This window comes from Apteryx rowi, unplaced genomic scaffold (assembly GCF_003343035.1).
Source record: "Apteryx rowi isolate R43461 unplaced genomic scaffold, aptRow1 scaffold_105, whole genome shotgun sequence".
Taxonomy (NCBI): Eukaryota; Metazoa; Chordata; class Aves; order Apterygiformes; family Apterygidae; genus Apteryx; species Apteryx rowi.
Genome location: NW_020447253.1, coordinates 996,500 through 1,019,199, shown reverse-complemented (window position 1 = coordinate 1,019,199; position 22,700 = coordinate 996,500). Strand labels below are relative to the sequence as shown.

The following is a 22,700-nucleotide window of genomic DNA, read 5'->3' as shown; positions in this document are numbered from 1 at the left end:
TACAAACCATTCTCCTACCTGATATGACAAAATCATTCAGTTATTAAGGCAAACTGAAGTTACAGCTTTCCTTTCCAACCTAGATGACTTACTCAGAAATGTGTACAAAGATGTCCGGCCCTCCGTCTGCGGGGGTAATGAAGCCATGGCCTTTGGAGCGACAGAAGCATTTACAGACTCCTTTATAGATGGGACCCTCAGAAGCTCTCACGGTTCTGCAAAAGAGAGTGCACACAAAGCAGAAGTTCATTGTTGGGCACTGATGTGAGAACTTCCACCTACATGAGCCAGGGAATGCCAGGAAAAAGAGTACAACAGTCCAATACTCACTCAGTTCCCAGTGAGTATATTCCCCTGTAACAATTATTTAATATTTAGTGCCACACACTGCACACATTTTGTCCGTAGCCTTTTTTAAGCGAGAAAAAGACGATTAAGATGTTTTGCTAGCACTACAATCCATCAGTTGCCATCTCAAATCCATCTGCCACGATTATCCTGCCAAATTTTCTAGTAGACACTACACCTAAATTTTAAAGGACTTTATATATGCTAGGAATTCAGGAGCACCAAATATGCACTTTCATAAATTTAATAATGTGTGTGTGCATAGTATTGAGAGAATGCAGTGTATAAATATATATATATATATATACATACACACACATCTATCGCATATTCACATATATGTACATATCTAACTGCTATCCCTGCCAGACTACAACCCAGTGAAGTCAGTATCACATCTCCCAATGACTCCAGTAGGCAACAAGGTCTAACTGGTATGGATAACATCCATTTTAGCTTAGAGGCTGATCCCCTTCTCCATTGTCATGGGACCTGTAGTTTAAAATGAGACTGCTTTGAAGACAAATCCTTAGGATGATTTACTGCCTTCAAGAAAAGTGACTTACATGAACTATGACCCATTATGAAAGTTGTGTGATTAAATCCTTTTCCCCCATCAAATATGCTGAGTTGATTCTCTAGGGATCCAAACTCTCTTAATACCTTTATGAATGAAGCACACTGTTTTAAACAGCTTATGAGGTTTACACAGAGGAGTTACTAGATCAGGACCTTCTCATCCCATGAGTAAGTAGGTTGCTTCTGTGTTAGAAGAGGATTTTATTACGACTCTTCAAACCAAACCTTCAGTAAGTGATTATGTTGCCACTTGGTTATATGCATCATGGCAATTTTGACATCATTTTCATAATGTTAAACTCTGGTAAAGTCATCAAAAAAAATCAGAAAGAGCTCTGCTCCTGAAGTCATACAAATGTTAAAAAAATATACTGTTGAAAGGGAGAAAAAAAGAACGAGAGAAGAATCTCCATTAAATCGCTTCATTTTTAGCTCTATGAAGCTATCAGTGCACCTGACCCCACCAGGGTGTGTTCGATACACAGAAAAGCACTCACTGCCCTAAATAAGCCATTAAAGTTCAACTGCATCTTTCAAGAAGATAAAGCACAGTGGGGGACTAGACCCCATATTTGCAGTGAACTAAAATTAAACAATCCCACTGAATAATAAGCCACTGCCTGGCACATTCATCTCTTCCATAAAACTGGGGCCAGAACTGACTTAGAGCTCATTTTGTTTAAAGAGAGCACAAAAAAAATTTAGAGCGCTTTTAATTTTCAGGGTTAGCAAATACAACAAGATTTCTACACTAATTATCAGTGATTAAAGAACTGTGGGAGCCAAAAACCAAATATTTTAGTTTTGTAAGAGCCAGACTAGAATTAATAGCTGAGAAGAATTACAGAGTTCATTATTAACATAACAGTGAGGCAAGTTAGCCCGGAACTGGTTTTCAAGGTCAGCCCCAATTATCAAGTCAATTATGCTCTTTTTAGCAATATACTTCCATTACAAAGTTTAGAGCATTTGTGATCTTTTGTACCTGACAACATACAAAATTTTCTGCTACTTCTGTTCTTTTTCATCTCATTTTGTACAGAAAGTACAAATATAAATAGCATCAAATTAATGAAGCCTCAAATATGTATGGATAACTTTTGAAGAAAAGAGCTCGATAATATTGAAAGAAGACAAAAGAAACAAATATGCCAACCAAATTAAGCAGCACTTAAAATAGGCTAGCTGCAGGTTCGAGGTCTTACTTCCGCAGTGTTTCACTCAGTGCTGCCAGACCTCTCTTCCACAGAAGTATTTGCAAGATCGTGTCAGAAAAGTGCAAAGGACTGACTAGAGCTTTATGCTATACCCTTAGACCCTGATTCAGAGGCCACTGAGGAGGTTCATGGAAAGATCCACATTGCTTTCTACAGGTCAGCACCTCACTGGGGCGACCTGTCCCAGGCACTGGGAGWTTTTTGCATTGACAGAACCAGGTAATAACATCCTCTGCGCTCCAAGAGGGAAAGAATTGCTGCACTACAAAGGAATTCCCTTTGGGTGGGGGAAATCCTCAACAGCCTGCACTGCACCACTGGGCCACAGAGAAAGACCAGGAAAAGAAGGCTCTGCTATAGGATCACTACCTCAAATAATTAAAAACGGCAGCAAATCTCATGCTTGTTTTATATGAAAATTTCACATACTTTAACAGAATCAGAGAGATCCAGGTTATACCTTGAAAACCAATACATTATTTTAGAGATCTATTTGAGCAAAGTCAGAAATCTTAAGATAGGGATATTAAAGGTGATTAGGAAGAAAAAAAAATCCTCTGAGAAGTAACAGGGTCATGGATTATCCCTGAAATGTGATCTGGCCTATGGTAGCACAAGTATCAGGAGTAAAAGAACTAAAAACTCCGGTAAGCAAGTTCTAGTCCAATCCTTACGGGGTGGCAAGAAGAGAGGCCATGTCAAAGACGACAACAGTGCTGATGAAGAAACACCAAAAAGAACAGGTCCAGAGAGCCACAGGTCATTGTCTGAGGTGAAGCACCGCCTCAGAAAAGAGGAAACTCCATTTGAAAAAATCTCAGTGTGTTTTCCCCTCCCTATAAAACTCCAGTCTTAAAGAGTGGAAAAGACTTTGAACACCCCTTATGCAAACAGGTCATGTAAAAACTAAAGGCAACTGGGACTAAAAGTCTAATGTGATCAAAATTTACTGGGGAAGAGATAACAGTAAAACACTGAAGCACCTTCCAGATATGATAAACTGTCTGACCCCCTTTAGCTCTGTGATGGGCCAGTCCTTCTGCCCAGAAGGCAACAGTTTGGCTATGTCTGTGAAATTCAGTTTTCCTAATACTCACGCTGAAAAAGTCCTGGTCCGCCGGGTAGGAAGAGGACTAGGGATGAGGTACCCTCTCATGGGAGATGGGGAGCGATCTCTTGTCCTGCGGCTTTCTGGCAGATGGAGAGAACTTGGTGAGGGTAGAGAACAGGGGGACTGCTCAGAAGCAGATGAAGTGGGCTCAGAAGACATTCCTGACACCTGAGAAAAACCTAGAGAGAGGAGAAGATCTGATTTAGCCCAAGATGGAAAACTGCATATAAAAGGCACACGTTTTTCAGCTTATGATTTTGTAAAAGCATGACTCATTTCCGGCAGCCGTGCATGCAGACACAGTTCACCAGAAGCTACCGCTCTGTGTCCACGAGTTCATTTTTTAACTCTCTTCATAGCTCCTGTGAGCTGTACTAGGAAGCTCCACTGAAAGCATATTACTTCACAACTAACGTGGGGCATCTTATGTGTTTATTGCTGCCTCACTCTTAGGCAACGGCTCCCAAAGGGGAACACTCAGCTCTGAATTCAGGCATCCACATGCCCCATGCACCTCCCAGCAGGCGCTGGACTGGGCCATTGGCAGCACACCGACAGAGGAGACCCCTGCACTGGGAAACACTACAAGAAGAAATGCTGAAATAAAGGATACATCTTCATCGCTGGAGGTTAGTTTCACCATACAATCAAGTATGCTAACTGCATTCACTGCTGCCGCTGCTCAGTTATTATCACACTTCTGTTAAGAGGTTATAACACCTACAGCTTTACTGGAAGAAGAAAATCATATGAGTGCTCCTTAATTCACTTCAGGCAAAGTCAGACAGTTAATTTACACTGGCAGGGAAGGGAAAGTATGCTAACCAGCAGAGCTGTGGAGGCAGAACTGACTACTAGTAGATGACACCTTCAAACTGCACAGAGATCTAGAAGAAACATGGATACGCTTTTGTAGGTCTGAGCCTTTGTCACAATCTGCCAGCACCTAGGAAGCAATACTCCGCATTTGAATTCAGACTCCCAGCAGCCCTCCTCAGCTTTGATCTTACTCATTTCTTCCAATAGAAAAGGGAAAAGGTCTCATTGCTCAACATTCGCGCAGCAATATGTCCCTAATCACAAACAATCAAAACTTCCAAAGAATCTGTTAACAGAGAATGACTGATAAGAAACTGCAGCACTTCCACATACACGAATGCATAGTTCACAGGTGCAGCAATGATAGACAGAAGAGAAATAAAGCAGCACTGCTCTGGTATTACTGCACAAGTCCCTTTCCACACTGGAAGGGGAATATATGAAAAAAATAAGTCCCACCACACTTTTATTTTAAAAAACTATATATATGTTATATATGAAATATTATATCCATAAGTGGATAAGTTAGAAAGCAAAAGGTGTGGAGATCAGGGCCAAGAAAACATTCAGAAGGCAAGAAGAGCTGGCTTTAACACCAACAGTCTCATTAAACTTAAATCTCTCACATTCATTTTGCACCCTCCTTTAGACTCCCACATTCCCCAGCCCATGAATTATGGAGTGGATCCTTTACATGACATTTGAGAGATGCATTCATCTTGTCAATGACAAATTACCATTATGTCTTCATGAAATTAAAGACTAAAATTAAAAATGCCTCTTAAGAATGAAGTCACTGGGGAACAAAATCTTTTGTATTTAATTGTTCAGGGTGTTGAGAAGGCAGAGAAGTGGATAGTCATGTTCCCTTGAGTGTCAGCATGAACTTTTTACACTGCATTCTCAAGAGCAACAGCTCACAGGTGGAAACGAAAAATTGCTTTAAACTGTTCAAATATGAATGGTATTTTAGACTCACTAGCCAATGTCATGCCCAGTGCAGTGGGCACAATTTTCAGCAGAGACTGAGATGATAACACCAAAGGGATAGGATTTTCCAAACTCCCCCTAAAGAGATCTGCTGTGCAGGCTTGTGCTGAGGAAGTGTCCTTGGATTTTGAAAGAACTCTGCGCTTTAGGCTCCTTGCTTTCATTGAATGTATATTTGATATGGCAGGACTGTAACTAATAAGTCACAGGAAAAATAAAATGAATTAAAATCTCTTTCTGATTAATGAGGCAGCACAATCTGGGCCTTTGCACTAGTGAAAATGCAGCTTTCACAGAATCACATGGTTTCTCTCCTAATTTAAATATAAATCTGCTTGTCAGGGGACAAGCAAAATGCTGAACTCTTCATCTATCCACTGTAGTATATTCAAGCAAACCACAAAGCACTGTTCTTCCCTTTTCTAAATCAAAGGTGGAGAGGCAGGAGAGGCAGGACAGATGAACCACAAAAATATTTACAAACAAAGAAGGCTAAGTGGCTTTAGAAGTGTGCTAACTTGTGTTATTGCATCAATTAATGTTATTTTTGTGCCCACTGCTCTATAAACATAAAATAAATTGTGATGGAGAACATTCAGCACAATTTTACTATACAAATATCCTCTTTGTTCTCTGCCTGCGACCAAAGTAGATGAATGCCCTTGACTCTCATTACTTCTATTACAGAAGTCCCAGTCATGAGCAGAGCATCACTAGCTTGCTGAGAGCTGATACCTAAAACCATGCAGCTGGAGGCATCCATGAATGTTTCTGGCTTCACACCTGCCACAGCAAGCGGATGTAACACGCAAAGGGGAAGGAGACACAACAGCAGCAATAGGAAGTCTGTGGCTAGACTATGGCTCAGAAAATGTCTTTACTGGCAAGTTTGTGTGTCTGCGCATGCAGTAATACACCAAACGCATCCATCTGCCTCATGGGCTTCTCCGACAATTGTAAAATTGGATGCAATGACAAGGAGTAGATACTGAATTACCGCAAGTGTGTTAAGTTTCAAAGTTTACACTGAATACAGTAGGACTGACAACAGTTCACACCGCCTGTAAATCTCGGTTCAGTTTGTTCATCGCAGACATCACTTTATCTGATCCTTTTGGAAGAAAAATGTGGGGTCTGTCTGTTTTTCTGTTTGTTTGTTCTAATCTGGCCATTATCACAACATTGTTTAAACACTGGTTAAGTAATTTCCATTGATCGAATTCTTGAAATAACAGAAATACTTTCCCCATTATTACACACAGCACTGAAGAAATTCAGAGGCTAGACAATGTTTACACAGGAAGTCTGCAGCAAACATTAAAATCAAACCCCGGCATCCTGAGCCTGCCTAGCATTCCTCAGTCATACATCAAAATTTGCCTTCCAAATGCAAATGCTTGGTCATTTAAAGACACTTTTCTAATGTTATCCTGGGATCTGAACTGACTCCTCGGTAAAGCAAGAGCCATCCTCCAGACTAACAAACTCAGCAGGGACTACGTGTCCTGTAGAGATTGCTGTCTCGCACAAACTCGACCTAGCCATCACCTGCAGGCTCCAGGAATGCTGTGAAATCAGCATGCAGCTGCACTTGGAGCCAGCGAACTTTAAGTTACATATGTAGGAAACATATTTCTGAGCGTTAGCAGCTCACCTAAGCACACAGCTCCAAGATGGAAGGACCTCTTGGATCCTGTCCTGCCATTTGAGGCACTGCACGTTACCTAAGCCCCTTCCCAAACTCGACTTGCTCTATGAATACCTCTCCTCCGAGCAGCACTAGGTATCTGCAACGTTCTTCGCAGGTACCTGAATATGTCAGTAATTGCAATTACCAACATGTTACAGATGATGCATTATTTCACCTAAGTCAAGAAGAAAAAAGGTTAGGCTCTTGGTCACGACACACAGCTCCCATCCAGGCAGTCTAGATTATCTATTTGTCTTGAAGGCAATCGCAGAATATTACCTCGACCAAATCACAGAATCTGTTTTGTAAAGGAAGTTAGTGATTTTCCCCTGCTTCGCAAGAGCACTGTAAGACTTAACTCACACTGGTATGATCCCAGATATTAAGGCCATGCATGCAAAAGGCTTGCCAATTACTATACAAAAAGAGAGGGCAAAGATGATTTATTTTTTAACTGAAAACCAAACCAGTTTTAAAAGCCCACAGCTCTCTACAGGCACTTCTTCAGCATCCATGAACTATTTCCCCTCTTCATGATTAGCTGAACAAACTCATTTTCACACATCTCTTATCAGCCCACCCTCTTCCACACAGTTTCTATTAATTTTCCTCTGTCTCCCCAATTCAACCACCACTTTCCCCTCTTCACAACACGAACCCAGAATAGACAGCTAACACAGTACCTCACCCTGATCGCTCTGCTTACATCTTGTTTCCCCTCGCAAAGACAGCGAGGACTTTGCAGCAGCATCCTGTATCTACAAAAAGTCCAGCAAAGTGAATCCCAGCTGTGACAGGGATGAGGGACATTAAAACAATGCCTCTTCTACTTGAGCCAGCAAAATATTTACCTTCTGCTATTTACACAATGAATGTAACATTATGCAAGGTGGTGAGCCTTAATTCTGCCTGTACCTCAGCATGCGTTGTTTATCTTCCACCACCACAGAGGGTATTTTTTTATATGACTGCAGGAAGGCATCAAACTAAAATATAAATAACATACACCTAATCACAGAAGTTACGGACTAATTTGACACTTCAAAGGAAAAAATATGTGCTTGCCATAGTTTTTTCAGAACAAATGGCCAATGTGCACACACAAAGGACATTTTGAGGTCTCTAACAGGTGACCTACAGAGCACAGATGTCAACAGATGCAGCAGGTGAAATTTCTGAAATTCTTAGCGAAGTACTACCAAAATCTATAGAAATAATTAAAAGGGAGAAGTATGTAAATGACACCATCATTTCTACATATACAATCATTTCATTGTTCTTCTCTAAGACTATTCCATACCTCTAAAAATACACTTAAAATAGCAGTTTTTCTGAAGTTATTCATCCTTACCAGCACCACAACACACTTCTAAGGAAATCTAGTTGCACTTTTGATTAAAGGAAATACCTGGAAAAAAGCCAAAACGGATATAGCATGGTGACAGACTCCAGGAAATCTCTCAGTCTATAAATGGTTTACTTTTCACACAGAAGACACAAGAACATCTCCAGCTAGCACAGAGATCATCAGTTGCAAAGGTCCTTGTGTGCACTTCAGTGTTTCAGCCTGTAGGAAAAGCTCTTTCTAGCCTTCTTCGCTTGGAAACAGCACTGTCTGGAGGGGCTGCTTTCAGAGGGTAACACGATGGTCTATGAAACCATGCAGCACTGCACGTGTGCACGCCTAGAAAGCCAGGCCTTGCCTCCTAGGGAGAGCGTAAGAGTCTCTACAGCACCCGCAACCATTCTCAACTCAGTCTTGCAAGTTTGCTCTTCCATTTCAACCTGTAAGAGGAACTTGGAAACTTGATAATTTGTTCGCTTTCTTGGGAGCCTTCCCTGGATTTAGAAATGTCAGCAATGTTTTTTTTAACTAATTTTTAAATGTCCTGGTTTCCAAATGTAAACTAAACAGCTACATTCCTACTCTTCTCTAAGAAAGTCTTGTAGACAAACCCCTCTGAGCTTTGCCTGCTCCTCTGCTAATGTTTACAAGCTCTTCTCAGCAAGAGAAAAACATGGCTAGATGGCACACTGCAATCCTAGACTGAATCTATTCCAGCGTGCCTTTCCCCAAGCACTATGTCCCTTCCCCTAATCTGATGAAGGAGTGGAGGTACATGGACCCTCTATTCGCCCCCCATTACCTTGCTCTGCTCCCAGCAGTGCCCCCGATCTTCTGAAGAACCGGCCAGTCCCCCGCACCTCTCCCTGAGGCAGCTGAGCACCAGCTCACCCTAAGCACCAGGCCAGAGTACTCTTCCACCCTGCAATTACCCTCCGAAGCACCTTCCGGCACTCAGATTGTCAGCACACGCGAGGGTCCCACTGCCACAGAGCATCAGAGTGCTAATCCCACGTCACGGCCAAGTACTTGCAAAACACACAGAATTATGAAACGGTTCAGAAAGCTTCCCCTTTCAGCTGGTTTGCATATGAGTAACTTTCAATAATTAGTACTGGTATTTCAATTAACACTGAAACTCAGAGTAGTTGCAACACACATTTGTGTCAACACAAAGGATTATGGTACAAACATTATGCTCTTAAACAGACGCAGAAGAGTGACTGCTGCCTCTCAGCCCACTACTGTAATGATTCTGCAGTTAATGGAGATCAGGACATTGCCCAACTGTCCCCATGTCCTGTTGAAAGCCTAATTATAAGGCAGGCAGGATAAAACAATGAAAATTCCTAGTGCTTGTCTATGCATGGAAATTAATTTGGACTGAGGTCTGGACAGGGTTAAATTTAAACGGCAACAGATAACCCCGAGTAGTTCCAACAGCGAAACCTCTCCCCAGCACAGTGGCTAACCTCGTGCTCCTTTAGCCTACTGTGTTTGAAAGCAACCTTGAAAGAGGACAAACCAGGGCATTCTGCGCTGTGCTTTTAAACAAATAAAGGAAGCCATAGCACAGAACTGGCGTGTCAGCTGGCTTCGGCAATAAATTCACTAGACTTTGCCTAAAGGGAGAGTGCACAACAGTATGAAAAAGACCATATTTCATCCTACATCTTCTCAAAAGATGCTTTAACAGAAGGCTGCGTTTCATAGTTTTGCTCCTTCATCTGTCCGTATTTTACAAGCAGGGAAAAAAAGCCTTCAGCAGTAAGGAACTTCCTCAGGACGATGCTGGAGAGCAGTAGCTGGGGCAAGAATGGAACAGAGCTGTCCTGAGACCAGCAGACCTCCATCTACACTGTCTCCTAAGCTACCACTTACACAGACCTGAAATTTCAGTCCAAAACTTCAATCTACTCTCAAAAATTGGTCTGAATATCACTTAATATTTCTTTAAAAAGCAGGAATAAACTAAACAAACTGAGGTAAGAATGACCTACGTTCAACTTCGCACTGATCTTTTTGTTTAAAGAACAGTTGAAATAGAGGGAGAGGGGAAAAAGGAACACTCTCCCCAGTGGCTAACTTGGAAGAGCAATGACAGGTCCTGGAGGAGCATCCTCCTCTGAGAGCTCTCTCCAGTGCAGCTTGGTGGCAGGGACGAAGATGATTTTGGCCATGCTTTTCCCCTGGTACTGCACACTTGTCCTTGGGACCTGCTCAAACACCCTACTGGTTGTTCCCATTTACGATGCTATTAGTGCTGATTGGTGCATGCCAATTAGGTGCAAGTGCTGCCCACCAATTTGTTTTTAAGTGTCTCTGTACGTATATTATGGGACAATATTTATCAAGTATTTAAATGACTGTTAGCTACAGTAGTGAGCATTTTGCCTTGGTTATCTCTAATACAAGACAAAATCTACAAGCCAAAAGGCTGGGCCGGGGGCAAGAGAGGCGATTCTCACGGCAGTGGGAGCCGCATCCCACGAGAACCCGCCATACCCACACTACCAGGGTTGCAGGGGCCGGGCTGCAAGAACAACAATACAAGAACAGCGTGACAATGGTAAGGGAAGATTGCTGCCACTGAGGCTCCGGGAAACACTGCTTTAGCAGCCGGGGGAAAAGGCTGCAGCGCTGCAAACAGCAGGCCCTTAGCGTTATTAAAGCTAAGGCAGGAAGGTACCAGAGGGAGCGAGCAGCTCTCTGGACCTGAGCTACCACCTGCACAGCGTGAGCCTGTATTGTGCACATGGGAGTGGGGTGAGCGTGGGATCTCCAGCACCATGCTGCATTGTACTGTGGAGACGTAACCTCACTTGAAAAGGCATCTGAGCCCAGAACTAGTCTAAAGTTTCTGTAAACAGCTTCATTTCTTTGCTTGTGCAAATCCTTCCTATACACAAGTTACAGAGCACTATCCTTGAAGTAAGTCTGAGAGCAAGAACGGCCCATTAGCACTTGCAAATGCTGGAGTCTGACTGTACCAGGGCAGAACACAGCAACCTCTCACCAAACATGGTGGGACCTGCCAGTCCTTTCTGGGAGTCACCACAGTGAGGATGAGCTGTTACGCCCCATCCGCACACTGCTGGGGCAGCTAATGGAACAGACCGAAACCTGTCCGAGACGGCACAGTTAGAGGCAGATCATGAAGCATCACTACTGCATTAGCAAGATCACAAGATCATGATGTTGAGCCAGCATAAGCCTTGTGTGTGATGCCCGGTGTCCTGCCTTGCCTTGTATTCAGCCTGCCAACTACTTTCTGCCACAGTTTACAAATCTGATGGTTTCTGCAGCAGCATGGTGACGCTGCCTCTCAGCACTTCCCAGCTGCTTGCTAAATCGCTGCCAATTACACGAGCAATGACAGAGCTAGCATCAGAAGCACATATGCCAACTCCCAAAGCTCGGCTCTGCCAGCTCTTTTCCTGGAGCTGAGTACACAACATGTCATTTCTAATAGGAAGGACTGGTTTCCCTAGATAGACGTTAGTCTTTACATGTCCCAGACAGGCTGTAATAAAGGGACAGGGAAATGTGAAGGGAGACCAAAAAGTGAAGAAAGAAAAGGGACATCTGCAGTGAAATGGGGGAACATCAGGATGACTTCACCCAATCTGATTCTGCTGGCCAGATGTGGTTACCTAGGTCAGAGTTAAGTACAAAGTGAGCACATAGTGGTACTTACCTCAACATCTTTCCTGCATCTGCAGCTTAAACAATAAGCTTAAGCTAAAGATGGCATAGTGGTATTTCATAATGTTCTACAATTTTTCCAGTCCCTTCCTGAGCTCACACAACCTTTTAGCACCCACTGTATCCTGTGGCAAGGAGCACCCCAGCTTAATTGTCATGTGAAAAAACATCCCCTTTTATTGGACTGCGAGAAGTAGCTCCTTTTACAAGGACATTAAGAAAGGATAGAGAGATCAGAAGACAGAGCATAGTAAATATGGTAAGAAAAGGAAAGGGAAGGAGGTAATATGCAAGGGATGAAAGGAAACAGAGGCACTAGCTCAGAGGAGCACATGGGGAAGGGCACAGGCTTATTCATAAATCAAGCCTCAATTTTCCACCATAAGTGACATAAATGGAAGAGAGAGAGAAGAGCTACAAGCTTCTATTTGTTGTTTTTTTCCCTTTAGATTTCTGAATACAAAAACAACTGTATGACTTTTTTTTTTAAATAATCTCAGGATTTTTAAATCATCCCTTGATTTTTGATACCTGAATGGTTGCTGTTACTCTTTCTTAGACAATAAAGCCCACTACTATCAAATATTTCTAAAGATTCAGCTTGCTGACAAGTTAGCTGGTTCTGTGTGGGCCAGAAACCAGGTAGTAGCTATTCAATGTTTGGGGAAAGGCACACTGCAGATCTCTGCATCCTCATCAAGCCTCCATTAACCAAGGCAGGGAACCTTGTTCTTCAATACCAGAAGCAATGTTTAATACATCTCATCCTATTCTTGCTAAACAGAGTTCAATTATAGTGTGTTAATCTAGCTCCCAGATGAAGTTCAATACATGGCTGAAAAGGGAACAAGCTGTCCCTCCCAGCACTTGCTCTTGAGCAGTGGCTGTTGTATAACTTAGCTCTTCTTTCAGTGCTTTTACAAGTCTGAAGCTCCATCCCTGCTATTACTTCCATGTTGACAACATTCCAGGTGAATTTATTCCTGGATTCAGTTCATTTCCACAGAAAATATTTATAACCAAACATAAGTAATATTTTTTAAACCATCTAAGCAACTTAGGACTCATCTACAAGGCAACTGGACTTACATAATGTCATACCATTATAAGGAAAGTTATTATACATATGTAAATCTTTTTGCACTTTTGAAAAGTTTTTCCTTCTTCAACCTCCTCTCACACTGCAAAATATCAACCATGATTATGGGTAAGTTTGTTCATGTCCAACTTTGAGCCTTTCAAGGCTACTGAAATCCCCTGAAATATTTATGTGGCTCAAGTGTTACTTAGAACAATTAGTTCACTATATTTCCTCCCTAATCAACATTTTCAATAGAGGAAAACAGATCACATTAGAAAGATCTATAACCACAGTAAATTATGAGGCATACAAGTACTGGCAAAGGAAACGAACCCTCTGAGGACATTTCATCTGCCAGCAGTACAGCAAGAGGCAAACGCTGTGGTGCAGAGTCAGAAACCACTCACAAATGAGCTGATCCTCTCACCAGTACTGTGAAGTACTCACAGACCCTAGGCTCTTTTTTGCCTGTCTTTACTCTAATTTCTGGCTGCTCCAATGCACTGGCCATCCCTGATTCTCCCTGCCTTGAGCACCCTCCATCAAGCATTCTAAACATGCCAGTCTTGTAATCGGAGCATATCCCAATTAGATCAGGAACCAATTAAACAAAGGTTTGTGATTAAGATCTCATTAGGAACCTGCTTCAATATCAATTCATGACTGACAGACATACGATTTACTGAAATACTTTAGAAAATAGCAAATCCTCTGTACCTATGACACAGGAGTGAAGAAAATTCTGTTTTTATTGAGGAAGAAAGAAACACTCTTGAGGTCCACTGAAGTCTTTCTGTCCTATCCTGTGTCCCAGGCTCCAGAAGGACAACTGTTCCCTAGACAAATGGCTCATTCAGGATAGATCTTTCTACTACAGCAAAGTTTATAAACTACATTCCACCTGCATTAAAGCTTGCCATCTCCCTTTATCACTCTGACAAAGACCATTTAATGAAATATGTATTTAACCTGTGTTAAATGACAGAGCACTCAGACTTGTGGAAATGCATGTTCCATTAAAATCAAACAAAAAGGAACATTTTTTTCCCACACGCTCTTTGAAAACAGGAGATGGAATGGCAGACCTATATTTTAATGGGAGAAATTAATACATTTAAGCTTTTAGATCACTGTCCCACTTAACAGTTGCATTTCTGTTTTTCTTCTTCCCTCTACCACATTTCTCAATCTGCTTTTTTGTATATCTCACTGTACTTTATGCCAGTTTCTGGTCACCTCAAAACCTCTTGCCAGGAAGGCCTGCAGCAGCATATAATGTTCAGCTCTTGTAACCCAGCACAACTGTGACAATAACAAGAGCCCAGGAATTTTATCAGGCCACTGCCAAAGAGAACTAACTGCAAGTACAGGCCTGCTATTCAAGCATAATTTATAAAGAAAGGTAAAATAAATAAGTAGTTTAAAAGAGTGTTCAGCCTTATCAATTCTAGAGCTCTTCTCCCAGTACTTTTAGGCTGCTGAATAATTTAACTATTGCATGCTCATTTCCTGCAGTTTATAATGAAAACATTCTCCCAAGCAACAGAAAACAACATTGGAATTTGTGCTTCTCAGGAAAAAGTTTTGAAACCTAACCAGTTTCTGAACACACAGACAAAAGGACATGTTAATAAACTTCAAAGTCAATTGCTGTTTTTTAAATAGTTGATAAGTTAAAAGAGCAAGCTTGTTGAGAAAACAGAGGAATCCTGCTCCCCTTCTGAACAACAGTGGTATTTCACACTAACTTGTTGTCAGTCAACTACCAGTTGTGTGAACACCAAACAGAGCACAAAAAGAAAGAATGATATTAGAAGTTCAGAAAATGGCACAAAAGAATTTAAAAAGTTCAATGTGCAAGAGAAAAGCATGATCAAATGCATCAAGTGTGGAACAGGAGCATGGAATAGCTGTTCTAAATCTCATGCCAGATCAGACAATGCTTTGCAATATGACCCTGAGTCATACCTCTGTGTCCTCATTTCCTCAGCTCTAAAGCTGAAATAACAACCTCCTTCACAGTGGCGTCGTGAGGCCTAGCAGGTGTCTGTGTAGATCTTTGGATGAAAAAACCTGAATGAGCCTATGTGGTTCAAAAGGCTGATGATACTCAACCTTGCTTCCATCCTCAAATCAGGATTCAGGTCTCAATACCCTCCAGCTGCACGATCCAGAACGGAATGAGACTGAAAACAAGACTTCTTGCAAACCAGCTTAATTGATAGATGTAATGCTCCCTTGCTTTCCTCTGCCAGTGGGCATCTGTGCTATCCCTCCTCCGCCAGCTTCCTGGCTGCAGCAAGAACATGTTACTGCTGAGCCCTTTCCAGTTACTGCGTCAGTACCTGTGGCTCTGGAGGCTGGCGTCTTTGCCAAGCAGCAGCAAGCAAAACTCAGCACACCTGCTGGGAACCGGAGGTGTTTGTCCCATGCCAGAAAACTTCACGTGAGAAGTCCTATTCAGATTCTTCTTTTGGTGAAAAGAAGAAAGAGACAGTAGGTCTTCAAGCTCTGAATAGCAAACACTATTCGCAAGCAAAAGTTATACTTACACTCCATTAGGAGGTAAGTGCTTAATCAAGATTATTATAAGAATAATGTTTAGTTCTTCACTCTCAAGCTGAAATTGTCTTAGTTCATTTCACTAAACTCTACAGGATAAGCACTACATAAACCACACATTCTAAAAATCTGTTTTTTTTCTTTAAACATACATAACCAAACTACTTGCAAAACTGAAAATGTTGCCATTTTACCTTCTGTCTAGTGAGAACTCCACTCAAACCAGTCTTGATAGTACAACTAATTCTAGTGAGTTGCTTCTTTAAATACATTTGCCTGGTTTACTGTATTGGCAAACAAGTAGTCCCTATATGGTGTAATCAAACTCTGCGATTGCGCTAACTAGTAATATAGTCAAAGTGACACACCCATAACTCACAACCTCTAAAACTGCTCAAGGGACAGTAGTCATTTCAATAAACACCTTAAACCTTCTGGAAACTACAGGTTATACAAATCCTCTGACATATCCCCTTGGCCGGCAGTTTGGAAAACACCACTGTTACTACTATTTAGATTTCTAGAGAGCATTCTCTATAGTCTCAAAAATGGCTTACAATTCTAATAGTCCCGAAAGTCTACTGTAAGTAACGTATACTTTTATTTGGCTAGTGAGCAAATAGATACATGGAGAGTTTGATTGCTTTTACTAATTCCCATGTGTACAAAACCTAGATTTTCTTGCTCAGCATATCTACTCTCTGCATTCAGAGCCAGTTAAATGACAAAACACATTGTACTGTGCTTTACTGCTAGCAAAACTGCAGTGCCAGCAGAGCCACTGGCGTGAGACTGGATTGCATGTCTACTTATGCATCAAAAAAAGTATTTACTAAGTTCTGATTTTGAGACCGATGGTTCCAATCATGTGCTGGAAATGTACGGAAAAGAAAGGACCTGTCTAGAATCACAGATACTACTACTTATGGCTATTGTGTTAATGCCCAAAAGCCAACATACACCAAAGCAAGAGAATAGGCAACATAAGGTTTTTAGAGAGGGTAAAATCAATTGATGTAGTTGAAGAAAGCAGGTGAGTCTTTAAGTATGTAAGTCCTTCAGGTATGAAGCTAATAATGTGAACAAACATATACATTTAATAAAATATTGTACTAGGCACTGTATTACAACAATCACTGTTCCAAAGAGTTGTATCTGCTTCGATTACAAACACAGCGGGAATGGGAGAAGGCACACAAGCGGAGTGAGCAGTGCATGTGGCAGCGGTGGGGATGCCTTTCTGAAAGAATACCTTTGATCCAATTTACCTGTTTCACCCTGTGCCAGCACTCAGGAGGTTCACTTTTTTCCAGATTCATTCACTGGGCATAGATTAGGAGTCTCCCAAGTGCATGTAGCCACACACCAGCAACACACATTGAGTAACGACACCCACTAACTAGCCCACATGGCTGCTATGCCCAATCCGACAGAAGGAGCCAAGAAAACGGCCAAACTAGGAAAACTGCATGTGCCAGGTAGGCTTGTAAACAGCCCGCAGAGCACCGGGGGCGAGGCTCTGACTACCCGATGAGGCCGTTTAGGGTCACCTGACAACAGGCCTAACAGGTTACAGAAGAAGGGTCCCCCCCCACCCCTGTGCCTGCTGGAACCACGGGCAGATTGGCCAGCAAGCAGAGAGGCGCTGGCAGCAGGCTGGCAGCCTTGACACAGAGGGCTGCAATCCAAAAAAGAGCTGAACTCCTTGTCTGCCAAGTAAAGCCAGACAGTGAGGGCGAGACAGCTCAGCAGGCTCAGCAGGGTGCTGCCCGCAGCTCACCCACAGGAAATGCTGACGACGGAGGTGTCTTGAATATTCTCTCAGATGGGACTCCAGGGAGACGTCTGCATACATCCAAGACCCGCAGTCCAACATGCGATCCTGTGAGCAGGAACGGACAGCCTTTCCTTCAGAGAGCAGACTGGAGTGACACTTCTACCTTGCACCCGGGGGGGGGGGGGGTTGCAGGGCGCCCTTTTCTACAGTAGCCTCGCTAACCAAATACTGGTGCACAGCTCGTTCCTTCTCTGAGCGGTAAATGGAAAATGCATAAAGAACCTGTACGGAAGGGATATGAACCCATAACAGAACAGCATCCAAAAGATGTTCAAGATCAGTCAGAGAAATTGTAACAGTGCCTTTGCTATTGTTGGCTAGACCAACGTTTTGCATGGAACCTACTGCAACTTGTGTCTAAGAAACCTTAGGGAGGATTGCATGTCTGCTCGCCTCAAGAGCAAACTGTAGATCCAGAACAAGCCATGTCACAGCACTGGGAAATCGGGTGTGTGCAAGTCTGGTGGGTTACCCCGGTCTTGGTGGCCAAGAGATCCTTGGCTGCACAGCTCCCCGCCTGTGGGATGACGGAGAGAGTTCATCCTCAGGCTGGGTGCCAAGGAGGCCAAGGGAAGAGGCACTTCTGCAGCCCACCCACACAACAATTTTAAGAACAAATTTGGCTACGATCCTGAGACCCAATTAAAGGGAGTGTCCAGCAAAAACATTTCTCTCCACCAGGCTGTAATAAATGCTATGATAGCTCTGTACTACCTTTGCTTCTTGTTTTACTTCTTTGAGAGGATTTTCAGGAGAGTTATGGTGACACTGAAAGCCAGAGGGATGGAAGGGTGGGAAAGGTCAGTGTGTGAAAAACTGCAAAGCAGCAGACGATGGTATTACGACACCAGTGACCCTGGACCTCTGCTGGAACTGCCTGTGCAACTGCTGCACCCGACTCAGCCCCTGGCTGAGACCAGCATGACGTTTCCTTCCCAAAGTCTCTGCAACTCTGGGTAAGAGTCACTGCACCACATCTTATGTCTCAGAGGGGCTTCTTGCTGAATTCTAGCACTAGGAAAAAACAACAAACAAACAAAAGAACGCACATAAAAGAAGATTAAACAAACGTTCTAGAGGGTAAATTTTAAGTATCTATGAGGGTAATTTTCAGAACCCCGCCAGAGTTCTTGGGATAAGGGAAAGAGGCCACTCTGCATGGAAACAAAGTGCATGTTCCTTCAGAAACTGAAACCTCCATAAGGATCACTTTTCAGACACACTTTCCCTAATGCTGTATAACAAAAAGCTCATTCAGATATCATTCTATCCCCTACTGTAAAAAGTATTTTATGCTTTTTTCTTTTTAAGTCATCTTTGTACCACTCTCCATCATGAAGAGGTCTTATGGAAAGACTATCAACATATTTCATAATCCCTGTTGTTAGATTTGCTCCAAATATCAGAGAAAACAAAGACACAGCCTACGAAGCAGAACAAATTTTACCCTTCCTGGCTGCTATCACAGCAGGGCTTTTGGGCTGGATATGTTGTTGCACTGTACAGACAGGCACTGCCAGGCTGGGCTTGGTGAAAAAAGGTTGTAATAAACCTTGTGGTTTACTTTTATCAAGTAACTGATGTAACTGAAAACATGCAACCCCCTTTTACCAGCCTCTCGAAATCGCATCACCAAAAGCAAGTCACCAAACAATAACCACTAAGAAGGCAGGAGCCCATAAAACAATATAGTCCCTATTGCTAGAGTGCCCTGGCCAACTTGACTGGCTGTGAGGTGTAAAGAAACTAAACATTAAACAAATACTAACATTAAAAAAAAATTCCTCCCCAACTGGAAAGTCAAGAATTCATGTTTGTTTCCTGGACACAGACTACTGTTTGTCTGGACAGCCTTTGATATAGCAAATGGCCACAAATTTGCAAGCTTGGAAAAAGCAACACTCCTGGAAAGGTTTTAAGATAAGGAGTTGGGCTTTAGGAAGGCAGTGTGACTTCCAAAGACACAGAGCTTCCGCTAAGTAATACATGCCTCCCACCTGCTCTGCCCAAAACAAGCAGCCAGAAGGCAAGGTGAGCACCGGAGACACTAGGCTGGTTATAAACCTCCCTATGCCAGCTGTGGGTCCTTATCCCAACAGTCCCTTTGCCACTGCAGTATCTGGGCAAACAGCTGCTGCCTTTTGAGAGCAAAGGTTCACACTCGGATCCTCTAAATCATTTTTAACTTTTTACTTTTAGTCATCAAAAAGCTCCAGATATAACAGGCAGCTGTGTCCCCGCAGTGCCTGGCAGCCTGTTCTCCACCACAGGAAGCATTCACCAGCTCCGACGTGGCACGCGGGACCGCACGCAGCTCAGCTAGATAGTGACCCACCGCCGCGGCCCCACTCCGCAGCACGGCATGGGAGCACTCGTCATCATGCTGCCCATGTTGCACCAGCATTTCATGAAAAGCGCAACACCAGCGCTCCAACCCAATTCTGCTTCCCGCTGCAGTTAACCCAGCAGTGCCCAGGTTTTATCAGCCCATGAGCTCCAATTCTAAATAGCCCCCACACGTACTTTTTTTCCTTCCTGGGATCAGCCTTAACTCCCTGTCACTTCAGACAACGCCAGAGGCCATAAGCTGCCCATGAGGCACAGCGATGGTTTAATATTCAGAGAAAATATTTGGTCAAGGCTCTCTGTTTTCCTTCGTCCAGCACAAGGCACTCTGTAATCAGATAGGCACAGAGCCATCAGGGTAAAGACCAGGGTCGTGTAACACAGCACGTGGAGGCCTCCGTGCTTTTCCAGAAGACTGTAAACGGAGCCCTCCCAGGCAGCACTGTTCTCCGTGGAAAGCCACCCAGGGATTTAACTGTAGGGTTATTTTGTTTTCTCGTGGCTTGTATCCCTCCACTATTTGATCACCTTTCAAAGTGACGCTGCAGCTCAACACCCAAGCGCATCTTCCCAGAGCAGTTGCTAGGTGAAATGTGCATTCAGAGAGAGGGCACTGAACAGAATTATCACCCAAACCGCCTGAGACGAACCCAAAGGCCAAATTCACATTTACTATCCTTGAAATACCCTAGTATTTAAACATCCTTTGAGACCTTCACTATATCACAAAGTTCTCCCCACAGAAATGCAGAATTCGGGGCAAAAGTTAGATTAGCCTAAGAATTTCAACATTCACACAATGGACAGTATGTCAAAAATTTAATGTAATTTCCCTTTGACTACTATTTAGTTTCCAAATTGCATTAATAATGAAGCAATCTCCTTATGCTAGTGTCATTATCCCCAAGATACTCAATCATTATTTAAAATGGATTTCTTCAGTTATGTCATTATTTATCTGTATTTTAAATCATCCCAATGGAAAAAGAAGCTGTAGAACAGCCACAAATAAAAGGCAAATAAAGAACTAGCAAAACTCTGCAATCAGAGAAAAAGACTGTTGCATCAGAGGAACTATTCAGCTGAAATGGGATGGGATTTTCTAGGCTGTTTGATCCCTGTCCATCAGGGTGAGGTCAGCTTCTAAGAGCCGAATCCACACCTCATTTACCAGTAAGCCCTGCAGCCAAATCAGAGAAGATGCAACTCAACTTGCATGGTATTTTATGGCTTCTTGAGGGGAGAGAAGGAAGAGCAAACAACAGAAGCATAATTTTAATGCATTCCACATGTCCCACAAATGGCAAAAATAAAGGCAAAGTAAGTGTCTTTCTACACTGTGAAGAGACAAAGAAAGCATCAGTTCAGTTCATGTTCTCTCCCCAACATACCTTACAGCTGACATTAAAGCGGAGATGGTGGTCTGAGAAGCTGCCCCTGTGATCGAATGGATTCCCCATCTCTATACCCTCTTCTGTTTCTTAATGTCTTTTTTCAGTCAGTTGAGGAAAAAAAAAAGCAAAGTTTTCCTCTAAAGTGATCTGGCTTGTGCTTGTTTAGAAAACTCTTGCTCTGCAGTAAAAGGCAGCTGTTTGTTCTCAGACGGGAGACAGTACGAGGAGAAGCAATATTACAACAGAGAGAGCTCAACACAGTTTTATGGAGCACCATCTTTTTAGCTGCATCTGAGCTAAAGAGCCTGGGCAAAACAGGCAGACTGTTTATTGACTCATTTAGTGCTATTCCTGATGGCAGGGGTTCTATCAAACAAGATATATCCACATGCATGTTATGAAAAATGAAAACAGGCACCAAGAGAAAAATTCCAATTCCACTGCCTAGCTAACAGAGGCTGGCTTAGAGGAACAAAATTACAGCTCTGACAGAGAAGAAAGCAGTCCATGCCTACTACTGCTTCACCCAGGCTCTGAATTATCCACTACAACCCTCAAGAGACAGCCCCGACAGACAGTAATAAACAGAAATGAACAAAGAACAGTTCAGGAGGAAGAGGAAATTAAGATTACTGATCTGTCCAGAGGGCTGCCTTAGACGTGCTGAAAAGACAATATTAGACTGAGATATAAAGAAGCAAAACAACTGTTTCTACCCTGCTCTGGAAGAGCAGAGAAAGCAGTTAGTCAGATGAATGCTTTCTGTTTTTCATTTTATCTGTACTGTGCTGGGGGGTACCAACCATGCAAACTCAAGTCACCACTCTCCGCCTTTACTTTCTCTGCATAGTGTTTCATCTGTTTCACTTTGTTTTGTTCTCTGCAACAACCTGTTGAGACAAGCAGGATATTTGAGTTTCGTTTTTCAAAACTGTGGTGCAAAAAATACATGGCATTTCATTCCTTTTTTCGTACTGAAAGATGGTCAACTTTCTGCTGTCCAGCTAACCTCTCCGTTATCAGCTCTGCTGCCCAACAACCATGTGCTGATTAAGAAGGCTGCTTCTAACACCGAAAAAGGGAAGTAATCAGCATTCGTACTAACCAGCTCCCCTGCCCCTGGGTTGCAGAGGAAGTTGATTCAAATTCAATTTCTCTCCTTACTCTCTGGCAGGAATCTTCCAGACGAGTGGCAGATTAATCATCAACTCTTGCCGCTAATATTCAGAATATTTATCAATGTAGCTTTGAAAGGTCACAATGTCATTAAATTTTGCCAGTGATGATCCTCAATAATATTCCTTCATGTTTTGACCAGTTTCTATCACTTCCCTGCTGAGTCTATTCCATAGGCATTGATGCAGAAATGGTTCCTGATAAATTAAGACTTAAACATAGAAGAAAAGATGAAAGAAATCAATAACAATTTTCATCCTGAAGCTATCCCAGCCATGACTAGGCCATTGACTAGTTTCTCCTTTCTTGATCTTGCTTTTATTCCCAAACACATATACTGCTGTACCCTCACTTTCACACACACGCATAATCATGCTTTAACGGTAACTTGACCACCCTAGTTTAGTCCTTTCAATCCCCCCTTAGAACTTATGCCCTTCCAGTGCTAATGTACGTGTGCTTCCTCTTCCCTCCAGCCTATCTACACTTCCCTTGCAGCC

At 42.7% G+C, this 22,700-nt stretch overlaps 1 protein-coding gene across 1 annotated transcript in view; it reads right to left on the bottom strand.

Annotated features, from left to right (window-relative positions):
- Positions 1-21,845, bottom strand: part of CARHSP1 (calcium regulated heat stable protein 1) — a 36,013-nt gene extending 14,168 nt beyond the window's left edge. Inside the window, exons 1-3 of the mRNA XM_026068539.1 lie at positions 21,828-21,845; positions 3,242-3,434; positions 93-215 (exon numbers count right to left, since the gene is read on the bottom strand). Of these exons, the coding sequence (XP_025924324.1) occupies positions 93-215; positions 3,242-3,414 (296 nt within the window). The 5' untranslated portion in view covers positions 3,415-3,434; positions 21,828-21,845. The remainder of the gene's footprint in view (positions 1-92; positions 216-3,241; positions 3,435-21,827) is intronic.
- Between the last annotated feature and the right edge of the window lie 855 nt (positions 21,846-22,700).